General features: G+C 31.3%; 1 protein-coding gene and 1 long non-coding RNA gene across 5 annotated transcripts; one reads left to right on the top strand and one right to left on the bottom strand.

Moving 5' to 3' along the window:
* Positions 1-21: 21 nt before the first annotated feature.
* LOC137810353 (uncharacterized) lies at positions 22-1,961 on the bottom strand. Of its 4 annotated transcripts, none has more exons than XR_011080891.2 (4): positions 1,825-1,961; positions 1,519-1,700; positions 270-385; positions 22-180 (listed from the first exon to the last, which is right to left on the bottom strand). It is a non-coding gene; the product is annotated as an uncharacterized LOC137810353 (long non-coding RNA). The 4 variants fall into 4 exon arrangements; XR_011080890.2 differs by having other exon boundaries at positions 1,519-1,697; positions 1,825-1,952; XR_011080887.2 differs by lacking the exon at positions 1,825-1,961 and having other exon boundaries at positions 1,519-1,801.
* Positions 1,962-12,298: 10,337 nt separating this feature from the next.
* Positions 12,299-14,708, top strand: LOC137825151 (putative GPI-anchored protein At4g28100). The gene is made up of 2 exons (XM_068630827.2): positions 12,299-13,599; positions 14,124-14,708. Exons 1-2 carry the CDS (start codon positions 12,961-12,963, stop codon positions 14,445-14,447), a joined length of 963 nt encoding a protein of 320 aa, XP_068486928.1. The 5' UTR covers positions 12,299-12,960; the 3' UTR covers positions 14,448-14,708.
* Positions 14,709-15,596: the final 888 nt, after the last annotated feature.

Below are 15,596 nucleotides of genomic sequence, written 5' to 3'. Positions count from 1 at the left end.
ATTCACAACACATTCACAATATAAAAATAATTCAAATAGTTAAACAAAACTTCAAATTAAAATTGTACTTTACAATTTAACTAAAAGTATTAAAACTTAAAATGTTTGATAATTCAATTACATAAAAGAATGTGAACAAAAATATAAGATGGATCCAATACTGACGTAATCTGTGAATACCTGTAAAAAAAATATAAATAATATGAATAAATAAATGTGAATAATTAAAATACTTAGTATAAAATAAAAATGTGAGATAATTAACCTACAATTTATGATGCACTTTATGGGAGAGACTCCTGCTCTCGATCATACTCGTGGTTGAACTGAGTTATACTTTTGAAAATACTTTTGTCACGTTCTATTGAGATAAGTCTTTCCTTTCCTTTATACATCGAAATTAATTATCATGGTAAAAAATTGTGTTGTAAATCTACTCGAATAAGATACAATAAGTTTCGAGGTAAATATAATACAATAAGACAGATGTATTTAGATTTATTTGATGTCCAGGTGCACACAAAGGTAATATGGGGACCACAAAGTTCTTCAAATATTTAGTTCTTCAACTTATCAGGTAGTAACTCGATAAATTTATTAAGTTTACTTAAAGTTGAAGTCAAATTTACTATATGTTGGATTTTCTGGTCTCGTAAAGTTCATGTTAATTAGCATGCCACGAAGGGCACTAACCACATTCAATTCTACATTTTTTACATCTTCTAATTTGCCAAAAATTAAAGGTGGAATCTGAAGTACAAAACTTGAAAAATTAAGGTGCAAGTGCAGCCCCACAAATATTTAGCCATTGTTTTTTAAGTCTCGATCACCACCAGCATGAATGGGTGAGATCTCATACGTTGTTTAATACTTACAACTACGTTCAACTAAATAAAAACTTGTCAAAACACTATCTCTACTACAAATAAAGGCATTCACAGGTGTGGAATGCAGCAATAGCCAAACAAATTTTAAAGCAATCTAAACTGCATCCTCGTGCAAGACCAAACAAAGGGAGAATGGGTTATTCAGCTGAAACAATACATTTCCACTATTCCCTTACACTAGTCAATACCCTTCATCCGCATGGATTGAGGCACACACAAATCAAGACACCAAGACCGTACGTGCACTCAAGTAAAAACAGAAAGAAAGAGAAAAACAAAATGTAACAGCTCAGTGCAGAAATACAAAATGGCAACTACCTCCCTTACACTGTTCTGATATGAAACATGCCATACCACTGCTACTAGCATTTCTCTAAATAGAGCTTTAACAGAATTTCATATTCAGACAAAACAAAGCAGCTGACGATGCAACTATCAAAACTAAAATACAACAACCAAAACAAAACAGAAAAGCACACTTTCAGCTAACAAATCGAAGACACGATATTCCTGCTAACAAAAAAACCGTGTTTTTGTATAACCTATATTCTGATACAGTGATTGAAAGTGTGCATTTCGCTCTAGAAAAATGATTGTAATAGTGATGTGTAAGAGCGAAACAGAGACTAACCGGATATAATTTTCTAAGAAATGGTTCTGAACCCGTGAAAGACTCCGACAGAAGGAAAATCCACCACTAAACGCACCACCGGAAGAAAAACGTGCACTGCCGGAATTAAAACGCACAAAGAGGTAGGCAAAGAAGTAACAAATTCTGAGAAATGGAAGAAAATCCATCACTAAACGACACTGCTGAAAGGAAAACGCACAAGAGGTATTGAAGGAAACACATGAGAGGTAAGCAGAGAAGTAACAAACTCTAAGAAATGGGGAAAGTAAACAATTATGAGAAATCAAATAGGATAAAAAAAATTACCAATTCGAAGCTCTAGTAGAAGAAAAGAGAAATCTTTGTGTGCCAAAAATTCTTCAAAAAATATATGAATTTTGAACTAGCGCGTTTCTAAGTGATGTACTGTGTCGAAAGAATTTTTTTGTCAAAAGAATGTACTCGATTTTGTGATTCTGAAATTCAGTCTATATAAAACACGAAAAGTGAAAAAAATGAGGTGAGAAATTAAAATACATAATTTTAATGTGATTTCATAAATAATTGTCCAGATTTATTAGGGATTTAGAAACTTTAGATATCTGCATGGGTTAATGGAGTTATTATAACCTCCGTTAATAAATCTCCACTAAAATTAATATTTATTGTACTGTTAGAATTGTTTTTCGATGAATGTTGAAAAACTGTCTTTTACTTTTTAAGTTTTATAAATTTATTTTATATGAAACTTTTACAATAAAAATCTATGTGTTGAGTTCAATTTTCTGAAATAATATGAATAGTTTTAAAAAAATATATTGTTTAATTCATATAAATAAATAAAATTGTGTGTATTTTTTTGGTTAAAAATGGCAGTGTTTGAATGTTTTTATTTAAAGATTATATTCAATGAACTTGATTAAGACTATTAGTGAGCAAGTTTTAGAATTTGATTTGTTAAGACTTAATTAAACAATAATCTTAATTTTTATGATTTTGAACAAATGTATAAATTTAATTATATACAGAAGATTTTATTCAACATTTGTAACGGTTTCAAAGTTATTAGGATAACTTAAGTTTTCATATTATAGACTTCAGATATTTATAGATTGTTGGGAAAGTTTACAAAAAATAACTGAATTTTATGTGAATGGTCAAATTGAAAATATATTATAGATTTGCGAAAGTAACAACTTTAATTTCAAATAAATAGATATACTATTATAAAAGAATTATTAAATAAAAACTAGTTTTAGATACCAAAATAATTAATCACTATTTGACTAAATTAAAAATTATTTTATAAACTAAAATAATTATTAGTATCTAAAATAGTTTTTATAATTAATAAAAAATTATAAAATAATTTTTAAATTAATATTTAATTCGTTAACTACGAAAGTTTTATCTACTTATTATTTTATATTTTAAATTAGACTCTAATTTCTATTAGTAACTAAAATCTAGCTAATTTAAATATCAATTTAGAAACTATTTTATAATTTTTTATTAATAATAGAAACCACTTTAAATATCAATAATTTTTTAATCTCTAAATTAATATATAATTTAGTTAATACAGTGACTAATTATTTTTTCTCTATAAATTTCGTTATTATTTAATAATTTTCTTCTAATACCCTATATTTCTATTTTTTAAAAATAATTTAAACATTTTTTTAATTTTTCAAAAATCTTAATAAAATAATAAAATATTTTTAATTTATTTCACAATCTATTTTAAATTCGATTTCTTTAACTATAGTAAAAAAGAATTCACTAAAATGAAATCATCATAGGATATAATAACTTCAGTATAAAAAAATTGCAGAGAAATTGTCACTACTCCTTTGTAATTTTTGTACGTTCCCTATAACAGCTTCACATAAAGAAATGAAAAAGTTAAACACGTTTACATTGTTAATTAAAGTCTGCATTGCCTAATACGACTTTTATATGTAAAAAATAAATTATATATGTGAATTGAAGTCTTAAGGCTAGTACAACTTAATAACAATCAAGTTATGTCTCACAACTATGATTTTCCAAATTTTTAATATTTTTTTAATCTGTCAATCTGCCCACATAAATTTGATGTAAAATTACACAATTTTTTTAAATTTTCCTTGTCGTTGCCCTAATGAGTGCTAGTATCATCATCATTCTCACTTCTCTCCCATCTTAGCCTTTTTCCTCCAAATTAGTATCTTTTATTTTATGTATTGTATTTATTGAAATTTTGTATGCAATAACTTTGATAGTTTATTTAATATTTTGGTATAATAATTTTAAATGTGACATATTGTTTATGTATAATTTTATTGTAGAACTAAATTTAGTTTACAAGTATTTAGAATATAGATTAGTTAGATGTAGGGGTATTTTATTGGCGGATCGCTAAGATGGTGTTGAGGGAGAAGTCACGCGGATGAGGTCTTGTCTTTCTTGTGGTAGTCGCTACTGGATCGGAAAAAAAAATCTGAAGACTAGTAACAACTTAAAATTGAAAAAAAAAGTTATAAATAAAAAATTGTCTGTTTTAAAAGTAATAACACTCTTTTTGGAAATCATTTTCACCTAGTTTAGGTGAAAGTTGGAGGACTATATATTATTAGTTAATTTGATCTTCTATTAAAAGAGATGGTAAAGGAAATGTATCTTATCTAATGAGTCGGTTAAATATAAGAATTCAATACCATTACTCATAATCTTATACAAAATCCACAAGACTATGAATATTTACCTATGATATTTGAAATTTGGTGAAAAAAATACAACTTTAAAGATTAAAAAATATTTTATCTAAAATATAATAAAATAACTAACTAAAGCTTGTAAAACACATATCTGTCAATTAAAATACTCAATTTTAAATGATTTGATATTAAGATATAATTTGATTTGAGTTCACTTAAACTTTAAAATATGAAATTTAAAATATGGATGTTTTATCCATCTTCATCTAAGTAATTAATCCTTGATGATTGGTTTCCTCCTACCTCATAAGGAGGAAACCTATTGTAATTTTGTTGTGCGGAGTTGCTTGCTTATCTTGCTTTTTCGTCCAAAATCTTGCAAATACATTGCAATAGGACAAAGTTTTACGTGAATGCGACCACAACAATAATGCATAGCCATTAATGGAAAAAAAGCCAAAATAAAAAAGAGATGGATGAAAATGACATGAGCAAAAGTAATGTTAAAAAGGGACAAAAATTCCAATCAGCATCACCCATATCCTATTTTGATGTGATTTATCACAATCATGCATTAGTTAGTTTCTTCACAAATATGTGTTATATATATATATATATATATATTTGAAAGATGTGAAAAAAATTAGAATGAAAAGTGGATTTTTTTTTTCTCCAACAAATCCAAATAAAAATAAATTTTCCAATATATTCAATGTCAAAAAAATGTTTACTCAATTGTAACTCTTTACTGTAGAGTTCAAAAATGGACTTCTAGATACCCGATTTCCAATCATGGTTTTCGTCGGTCGTCGAAAATTCATTCAGCTCCACACGAACTGAATTATGATTTAAGTTTTGTATTTTTTGTTTGTAATTAAATTGGTGATTTTTTGAAACAGGAATTAAATAAATTTAATCAATATGTATTTAACAATTAATATATTCAACATAATTTTAAAAATTCATAATTATTAAAAATATTTTAAATAAGAATTGAGTGCCTATGATTAATGATTATTAATATTTAATTTTAAGTATTATAAAATATGATTATGAGTATAATAATTATTAATCTTTTTTTATTTTTTTTACCATGAATTAGCTTGTAAAAGTATTTAAATATTACAAGTTTATTTTAAAATTTGAAATTTGAAATTTTGATTTAAATTATCATATGATGAATTAAAAAGTTTAAATTATTATTAGTTTAAATCATAGTTGTATATTTTTTAATATTAATTAGTAATATCAGTAATTTTAAACGTATGTAAATATAAATATAAATATAAATTAAATTAAATTATTTCACTATTAGATTTATTAATAACATTTTTAATGATCTATACAAATTATTAAATTATTAGTTTTTCATTATAATAAAATATGATAATTTATTATTATTGTGATTAATTTATTTTTTATAAACATGGATAAATATGATCCATGTAAAAGGTGGGAAAAAGTAAGGATTTTTAGTGAAGTTTGAAGAATAGAAAGTTGTTGGATTTTGAGTAATCTGAATAACATTTACTTGGACAATATAAATGTTGAAAATAGAATATCAAAATGTAAGAACAAAATTACGAATTTTATTGATCAAATACTTGAAACCATGACATCTAGTTAAGTTCTTATTTAATGATTTGAAGTTAATAGCTAAACATTGTTGAGACACCTTTCTAGATTAATTTGTATCTGACAATAATAACAATGTTTTATACGACTTTAGTTTTAGAATTTTTTAGAAATTTTCACATTCTAGGATATGGATATTGACCGCGTGTATGGTGATAATAACTCATTTTTTAACAATTTGTCATAAACCTTAAATATTTGCTTATATGTTTGAATTATTATATTTATGCTTGCACATACCAATTACATGTAAACATGATAAGTAAACTTTAAAAAACATTCCATGTAAAAGAGATTGATATCTCAATATGAATAGAAAATAAGTTTAGTTGAGTAAATAAATTGGAAAAAAATCTGGGAGTTTTTTAAATAAAACTTTTGGGGAAAAAATTTCTAAAAAGTAAAATTATTCAAATATGTAAAACAGTGCATAAACAAGTGAAAAGTAACAATTTTCTTTATTATTAATAATTTTACTTATTTATTAATTATTTTTTATAATAACAATAATTATTATAAAAAATACTAAAAAAATCTTAATTTTATATATAACATGATTGACTATGTTATATTTTTCTTCTTTTACATTCTAAGAGCAAGGTTGTCTTTCCTTTTACCTCTCTCAAAAGAGTAAAAGCCACCATTTCATCCTCTATTTTTATGAGTTGAGTTGGGTAGGATTTGGATAAATATATTATTCAACCCACTATGAAAATAGAAAATATCAGTTTGGATTGAATTTCTGCACTTTTTTATGTTAAATTCAATTTAACTCTCATTATTGAACGATTTGGATTGAATTGAGTCAAGATTTTTAAGAATTTTTTTCTTTAAAAGTTATAATTTTCAAGTATTGTCCTAATTAAAAATAGTATAATGTTTTTCATCAATTATTATAATAATAGCAAGTTTAATAAAAGTTTTATCTTATTGAATTCAACAAGTTTCAAATTCATGACATTAGAATCACTTTCGCATCATTTTTCAATACTCATTGTCCTTTGTTTCTTTTAGCATCCCTATTAGGCTTATATAACAACCATTTGTAGTTGTTACTTTCAGACTCTTCAATATTAGCTTTGTATGACTTGTCTTAGTACTTACAAATTAACATTGTCACCACCCACCACCATGTCCACCTAATCAAGTATAAAAGACATAGTAAAATCATGTAACACATGTTGTTGGTGTGCTTCCTACTTGCGAAATAGAGTATGTGTTCCTGCTAAATTATAAACAAGGCAATAGGGAGATGGAGGGTGACAAAAAAACAGGAAGATAATGTTTTCATTTAAATGAAAAAATAAAATGAAAAATATTTAACTTGAAGATTGTGTTAGAGAAAAGCTGGAAGAAACAAATAGTATAGGCAAACGATAATGACAAACGACAGAGACAAACAACATGGAGGCAAATGGTGGAGGAGAATGACAAAGGCTAAATGCTAGGGTTGATGCAAATATTTAAGTTTGTTTTTTAATGTTAGGATTGAGATGTGGTTGAGGTGAACCAAAAAGACAAATGGCGGAGACGAATGATAAAGATGAGAATGCTAAAGTGGATACGAAGAAGAAGTCATATCATCACGAGAGTATTTATGTTTGTTTGTTTGATGTTAGAGTTGAGATGCAGCGGAGGCAAATGGTGGAGACGAAACAAAAGAAGATGCATCATCATTGTGAGAGTTTTAAGTTTTCCTAAAGTTATGTTAGCTATACGAAGTTTTCCTAAAGTTATGTTAGCTATACGAGTGAGTTGGAGACAAATACAAAAGAGTATCTTAGATTGAATAGCGAATCTTCCATACTAAACTCATCACACAATCCATATAAAAATGAATTAATTTACAAGTATTATACAATGCTCGAATATTCCAACGAGGGAAATGCACACCAACAAGGACATGTGGGCCAGGAGGGCGTAACAAATTTTACAAACGTGGATGGATTGAGGAGATCCACAAGGAAACCGTTGGAGCCCAAATGGAAAAGGAATTAAGTGAATATGAGGCGTGGAGAGCAAGGGAGAGGACATGCAAAATGAGAGATCATTCTTCCTTCTGGCTAGCTTTTGCCCCTGTTTTTCCCTTCTTTGTTTCTGAATTGTTACGTTTCCTCACAGGTGATTGAGAATCTGCACCTTGGAAACCATCATGGATGTGGCTGCCCATAATAGGAATTATCGTTAATTGAAATAAATACACTCTAGTTGTTTGATTATTTTTCTGAATTGTTTCAAAGTAACACAATTATAAATAAAATCCAACTCAATTTTAAAGAGTTAGATTGAATGAGTTTCACTCTATTCCATATAAGTAGAATCTCATATCTAAAACTTTTTTTAAAATTAAAAGTTAAGCAAGATGTTTGCACTAGTGCAAATAATGCATATTGCATCGGTTCTATGAGACATATTAAATTGGTTATACCACCAATGTAGATATCGTTGATGTAAAATGTCCATCACATATTACATCAGTTGTAAACACCGATGTAAAATATCAAATTTGACTAAAATAATTCAAAAGTTTAGGGTTTAGAGTTAGATTGAATGAGTTTCACTCTATTCCATATAAGTAGAATCTCATATTTAAAAATAACTTTTTTTAAAATTAAAAGTTAAGCAAGATGTTTGCACTAGTGCAAATCATGCATATTGCATCGGTTCTATGAGACATATTAAATTGGTTATACCACCAATGTAGATATCGTTGATGTAAAATGTCCATCACATATTACATCAGTTGTAAACACCGATGTAAAATATCAAATTTGACTAAAATAATTCAAAAAAAGAGCACCCAGATGGAATATATTACATTGGTTATAGGCCATAACCGATGTAATATGTGCTTCAAAGTCACATATTTAATGTGCATATTACACTGGTTGTTCACATAACCGATGTAATATGTGAACTTTTTGTTTTTACAAAATTATTAAAATGTGTTATTTTCCAACCTGTAATTGTGAAATCAAATCAGAAGACCAACAAAATCAATTTCTATATTTAGAAATATAAAATAAGAATATATATTGATTTAAGGGATATGTTTGTGAACCTTCTCGACGCGGTTAAGCTTCATTTCATCCATGAAGGAGTGCTTCTCTGCGAGAAGGTCCTCTATGAGATCGGTGAAGCCGAGCTAGGACTTGCAGTCGGTGTGACAGTAGGTTTGGAAGAGGACGGGGTGGTGCTTGAGGAAGCAGGAGACCTTGTGGCTGCATGGGAATCCGAGCTCTCAGTGGAGCTTTCCGGTGTCATCGAGGTGGATGACATGCTCCGGCTGGGCGGAGAGGAACTGCTTGGATGTGTGACGAAGCGAAGGAGGGCGTCGTAGTGGAGAATGCGCTCGAGAGAGGGGATGTGGTTGAGCTTGGGTTCATGTTTTTTCTTTAACTTTTTGGGGGTTTTGGTGACGAGGAAGGAGGTGGAGAATGGGTTTGTGTGGGAGATATGGTTAGGGTTTAGGGTTTTTGAGGATTTGATGGTGGAGACGACAAAGACGAAGGACAAACACACAGGCACAATGGCGGCCACAACAGTGGAGGCAACATGACGACAAAGGTAGAATGTACGAGGCAAGAGCAGCAGTGCAAACAATTTTAGTTTAAGCACGAAGTGAGAAATGAGAGCACAAGAAAATAACATAGGATTATATGTCATGCTCCAAATATATATTGTTTTAATTTTTTTTTTACTTTGAAGAATACATATTACAGTGGTTGATCCTTTCAACTTTTGTAATATGTCATGCTCCAAATATATAGTTTTTTAAACATTTTTTCACTTTGAACAATACATATTATATCAATGGGTCTTTCCAACCGCTATAATATGTGTCAAATATTTAAAAAAATATCACTACAGTTTTATTTAACTAAATGCATGATTAAAACTCGTGTTATCTTATAATTTTATTTATTTATAAAATTAATTATGAGTGATTGATGATATATGACTAGTACAAAGAAGGTGACTGTGGGCAAATGGGCATTCTTGTCACCTGGCACTGCACTCTATCGTGGCTGAGGTAATGAAATAAAATAGGAATATGATGTTTAGCAAAAGAGAAATTAAAACACTCCATCAAATAAAAATATCTTTAAGACAAAAGGTTATCAAGCATATTAGGAATGCTATGAAGCAAAAAGCAAAAGCCAATCTACTATGTTAAACTTGTATATTCGTGTATTAATTTTCTATCTTAATTCTTCTTCATTTTGGTAATTAATTTGAGTGCTATTATTGTATATTGCTATATGATTTCCTTTTTCTGATATCCTCCTCCTACTCTTTGAAATTTCCGAAAAAAAACAAAAGGTTAAGTTTACTTTGTTACGTATATTACTCTTATTTGGAACTGGGAAAGCTAAATTAAAGAGAAAGAGGACGAGAGAGAGACCTACAAGTGTGCATTGATCCTTTGAGTTACACGAAATCATAAAGGCATTATTACTTTGTTTAAAGTTAAAGACTTCAAAGTGGTTATATCAAGAAAAAAATAACCCCAAAGTGGTACACAGGTGGATTTGCACAAACTATTTTAAAGTGTTTCCCAACACAAGACTTTGATATGATCCTCATTAATTAGTACCTAATGATTTAACTAATTTAGGAATAGGTCTTCATTAAACCAATGATATATATGATAAAAAGATAGGACATGTTTTGGTTAATCATACAACATGAGCTCCTTCCAGCCACAAACATGTAAAGTTCAATTAGGTCAAGCTTTGTGGTGATGGGCAAAAGAGTTACAATATTGCACTGACAAGCTTTTAGCCTAATAGCCAGTTGCTATTAATTCCATAGAACTTGATTGAGTTTGAGGTTGATATCATGAGCAAGACACAATTGGAGGAGGCTTTTTTGCACGTGAGTGATGAGTAAGAGAAAAAGGTAATCATATTTGTATATTATTAATGCATGAATATTCATTATGCTTACGCAAGATTGGGCTCAACCAAAAAAGAGCCATCGTTTTGATGAATTGGAAGATGATATTCATTGGACCCAGGAAGCTCCATTTGTAATCGGCAACAACAACACCATGATTGCACCTTTTAGGTTAACTTTTGGGCTCAATTACCAACCATTTTCGTTCTCCTTTTGGAACCTAATTCGATATATAAACATGTATATATATAATGCATTATTTTTATTGACTAGTAAATAATATGTATATGCATAGGTTATTATTATAGATGTAATGTATGTAACACCCAACAAAAAGCATCATCTTCCATGGGCATGATTTGAATTAGGGGACCCTACAAGAGAGCCAAAGGGATCAGATTATTGGAGGCAGGAAAAGTGGTTCAAGGCTTTTCCCAAAGGTAGTACTTTTTACGGGAACAATTTTCTTTTGGTTGACGCTTTGTGTTTGTCCTTTAAACTAATAATGCATGCATTGCTTTGCTCCTATCTCTCTCACTCTTGTTTTCCCATCTTACATGCCCCACCACTCTGGTTTTTACTCTCTCCTCAAGTGGAACCTACTTCACACTATGTGTTACTTTGTCTTCTTCTGTAACAGAATATTCAGGGTAACGGATACATACATACATATATATAAAGTTGCCTTTTTAATTGCTGTGTATGTATGAATATGCAATATAAATCAATTTATATACCATGGTTATACTATTTTTATTATTATTTTGTAATGGCAAATAAGAGAAAGTAGCAAAAGTTGTAATGGGGTGTGGCATTCCCATGTGAAATGGAAGAGTTGTTTCATGTTTAAAAATGTTATCTTTAGAAAAACAGTGCACGCAAAGAAAATGGTGTTAGGTGGCTGTCACGCATGAATATACCTCAAGGAAAAACAGGTAAAGCAAAGCTAACTGATATGTACCATAAGTCAGGTATTCACACTTTGCATGTTCAAATTTATCAGGCCAATTCAACTTCACACACATGAATTTGGATTTGGCACATGAAATGTTAAGTTATTATTTGAGTTTCAGTATTTTATCTGTATTAATGATACATATTTGTTGATTTTATTTGTAGCATATAATTAGATTATTGGTGTTAGAAATGTGTTAGTGGGAAAACCAAGGGTCCAACCCTGCAAGCGCACCAAAAGCTTTTTCCCATCCCTACGAAAAACAAAAATATAACCGAAGAAGAAAGGACAAAGAGAGAAGAGAGATAATAAACTGATAAAACGAAAAGGACAGCACAAGCTGCGAAATATGCGGACAACCTTTTGCGTTTTTTAATAATACTATTTATACAGTTACATATTATATCAATTTTTTAATTTCCAACATTATTTATTATTTATATCTTTTATCTGTAGTAAAAACTATATAGAATGTAGGAATAATACAGTTATTTATTTATTTATTTCTCATAGAATAATGAAGGTGATCCTCTTACCTAGTGTGCCTGTGGCCTGAAACGAATCTCGCTCAATTTCTGAAGAAGATCACGTTGCTGTTTGATTTCCTCATGAAATCGGATCCACTAAAAAAAATCAGAAACAGTAAAATCACAATATAGTTTTTTATTGAAATGATAAAAACAAAGTGTTGAATTAGAAATTGAAGCAGTGAGGCCGCATGAATCAAGACTGATTTCTGAGTAACTGATACTTACTTTTTATCATGTGGATTGGGAATACCGAATATTCAAATATTTGGTATTGAAAATTACTTAACTTTTTTACGTTTAATTTTCTTTTATTAGTTCTTGAAAGTGTCCTCTAAAAAGCAGAAAGCAGTGAGAGAAACAGCAGCAAGGGAAGAAAATACTACTAACCTTTTACCCAAACAATCCCTTCCCTCGGTTTTAGCACCTCTTCATCTTTCCTACTCCTCAGCACAGCATGCACTGTCGTTTTAGCAAACACGCTCCAATCAAATCATGGGTCTTCGAATCTGAGACCAAATACCATACATATTTTGAGAGAAAAGTGGGTTGTGTATAAATCTTTTAGGTACCATACAATATAACCAAGACCAACTCCACTAGCATCATCATCCCTTGAATCTCCCCTATAATTTTTCAACCAAACCCAGACCCCTGTTCCCTTTTCATTTTTTCAACCCATCCCCATCTTCATCCCTTTTCCTCGAATCCCGAACAGCGCAAAACAACACCCCCTAACCCCTAAAAAATGCAATCATCCTCGCTCAGTCTCGCGTGCCTTGCTTTTTTCACGTCAGTCCTACTCCTACAACACCCTTTTTCTCATGCCGGTTTACTGTCTGAACCGGTGAGTGACCCAAACCAGCCTCTCGAACCGGGGGAATACCCGTCCTCCAACACCGTTCCCGCATTCCCGGTTCAGACCCAGGCGCAGACCTGCCGGCTTGACCTTTCCAACGAGCTCTTCGGCGGAGTGAAGGACGCGTGCGGCAAGGACCTCGACCGGAGTCGCTGCTGTCCCGTCCTCGCCGCGTGGCTATTCGCAGCACACGCCCGCTCTGCCCTCGAGGTCTCCGGCGCGCCACCTCCGGCCTCCGGCGACCTCCCTATGATGCCCGACGACTCCCAGAAATGCGTCAATTCGCTCCAAGACTCTCTCCTCACTCGCAACATCCGAATACCCCAACCCAACGCCACCTGCGATGCCATCCTCTGCTTCTGCGGCATTAGACTCCACCAAATAACATCCCTAACTTGCAACGCAGCGTTTAACGTTTCACTCTCCCACAAAAACGCCACTCCTACCGCCGCCGTTCGCAACCTCGAAAACAATTGCCGGAACTCCTCTTACGCCGGTTGCACCAAATGCCTCGGCTCCCTACAAAAGGTATATAAAAATATCATTACTACGTCGTTTGATTTTACTTCACTTGTTGTCACTCTAATAACAATGTGGAATCTCCAATATATTTTTCAATGCCGAAAATTTCACCTTTTGGTACTATTATTCCAACATCACCTGTTATATGAGTGTTCCAGTACTAAAAAAATTTGAAACGCTTATTCAATTTTAAGAATTTATTAACATGAACTATTCATTTGGGTTGGATGCAAATGTTGCACGACGTGGTGAGATATCCACACAAAAAGTGAAGAGGAAAAACTAGTCTTGTTTTTTTTTCCGACCAGGTTGACCTGCGAATATGACTTACCATGTGCGTTTACGAATTATTAGAAACTTTTACTTTTCTTTGTTCCTTTTTCGGGTTTACTTTTGCGACATTGTTGAAGCGTTTCTATTTTGTCCAGAACTGTGTTTTCACTGTGCAAGACGTCGTTTGGAGTAGGATGAATAGTAATAATAAAAAAAATAAGCGTGGTTTTATTTTTTTTTCATTTTTGTTTTTGAAGGTGAAAGGGTACAAGAACGAGACAAAGGGTAGTGGAGGAAGCGAGAGGATAAAGAAAATGTTCAACCGGGACTGTCAACTGATGGGGTTAACGTGGCTGCTTGCAAAGAACAAAACGGCGTACATACCCACCGTTTCGGCGGTGTTGCGAGCGATGATGTACAGTGCGCATCCGCATGAGTCGAAGTGCAGTCCCGATCAGGAGAACATGCCGTTGGCCGTTGATTCGCTTCAGTTCGAGAGTGGAAAAGCGCCATCACGGCCGTCAAAGTTTAGCGTGACGGTTTTGCCCCTGGTGGTTCTGTTATTTTCATGTTTTGTGTAGAAGGGTCCACTAGGGTTGAATTGTTTGGGTTAGTGTCCTCTTCTCTTCTCTTTCTCTCACACACACACTCTCTCTCTCTCACTGTCACGTGAAGTTGAGGTAGTGGACAAAACATGCAAACGGGGTCGTTTGTTTGAATGCAATGCAATGGAGTGGAGTGGAGGGTTTTGTCGCTGTAAATTTCAGAGCTCATTCACATGTCTGTGTACATGCGCTGGTGCGGTGGTGTCACCAACTTACATAGAAAGAAGAGGTTTTTCATTTTTTCCTCTCCCCGTTTCTTACCACATTTCTTAAAAAAAAATACATAGAAAAATTGTTAATAGACAAAAAAAAAATTATTATGATTAATTCTTTTCGTTTTTATGTTAATTAATGAATTAATTATTGTCATAAATCAGCGCTTGGGTCGAGGGGAAACAAACAGCTCCCTGTGAAGTGGGGGTATGTTGTTCGACTAAATAAAATAAGAAATGCGTTAAGTTATCAGCGATTTAGACGGAAAAAACAAACAAAACAGATAACACTAGTTTACGTTGTTCAATGAAAGTACAGTGATGAATTGAAATCCGAGTTTCCAATATTTAAAATTAATAATTACCGATTCACGGGTTCAGTTGCTGTTTTTCAAGTTTAATAAATTTAAGGGATAATAATAATCATAAAAATAATGATGATAATAAGGTGGAATGTCTGTCATTTTGGGTAGTTCAATGGCAACAGATGGTGGCGGTGCTTCTACATCTTACGGCAACCGGTATCTGATCAAGGAACAAGCCACACTTCTATATGTTCAATATAAAAGGTTATCAGATTATTATGAACTCTGTTTTGTTATGGGTAGTTTATTTTATGAACACGTAATGAAGCCTGAGTAGGAAGAATGAATGTGTATAATCGGTAATACTTGTTGATGGTTTCAAATGAATTTTCTTGATTATTATGCTAAAATAAAAAGCAAGTTCTACAAAATTATTATAAAATTTAAAAATAATTTTATTAGTGTAAGCATTTAAAAAAATCATCAATTCCATAGAAAATGTATTACATTAATCTTGTTCTAGTCCTTTTGTTTTAAAAATAAATAAATTTATCCTTGTATTGAGCTTTTCCGTTCCGTTCATGATTAAGTTTACTCATGGTTTTATA

The sequence above is a fragment of the Phaseolus vulgaris genome, chromosome 11 (assembly GCF_051622355.1).
Source record: "Phaseolus vulgaris cultivar YP4 chromosome 11, ASM5162235v1, whole genome shotgun sequence".
In the NCBI taxonomy this organism is placed as follows: Eukaryota; Viridiplantae; Streptophyta; class Magnoliopsida; order Fabales; family Fabaceae; genus Phaseolus; species Phaseolus vulgaris.
This window is presented reverse-complemented; position numbering and strand designations above follow the sequence as displayed.

What these genes read in the sequence shown, in the direction of transcription:
- LOC137825151 (XM_068630827.2), top strand. Translation starts at nt 12,961, where the DNA reads ATGCAATCATCCTCGCTCAGTCTCGCGTGCCTTGCTTTTTTCACGTCA. An exon ending in GCCTCGGCTCCCTACAAAAG is followed by an intron (nt 13,600 to 14,123) that starts GTATATAAAAAT and finishes TTGTTTTTGAAG; the next exon opens with GTGAAAGGGTACAAGAACGA.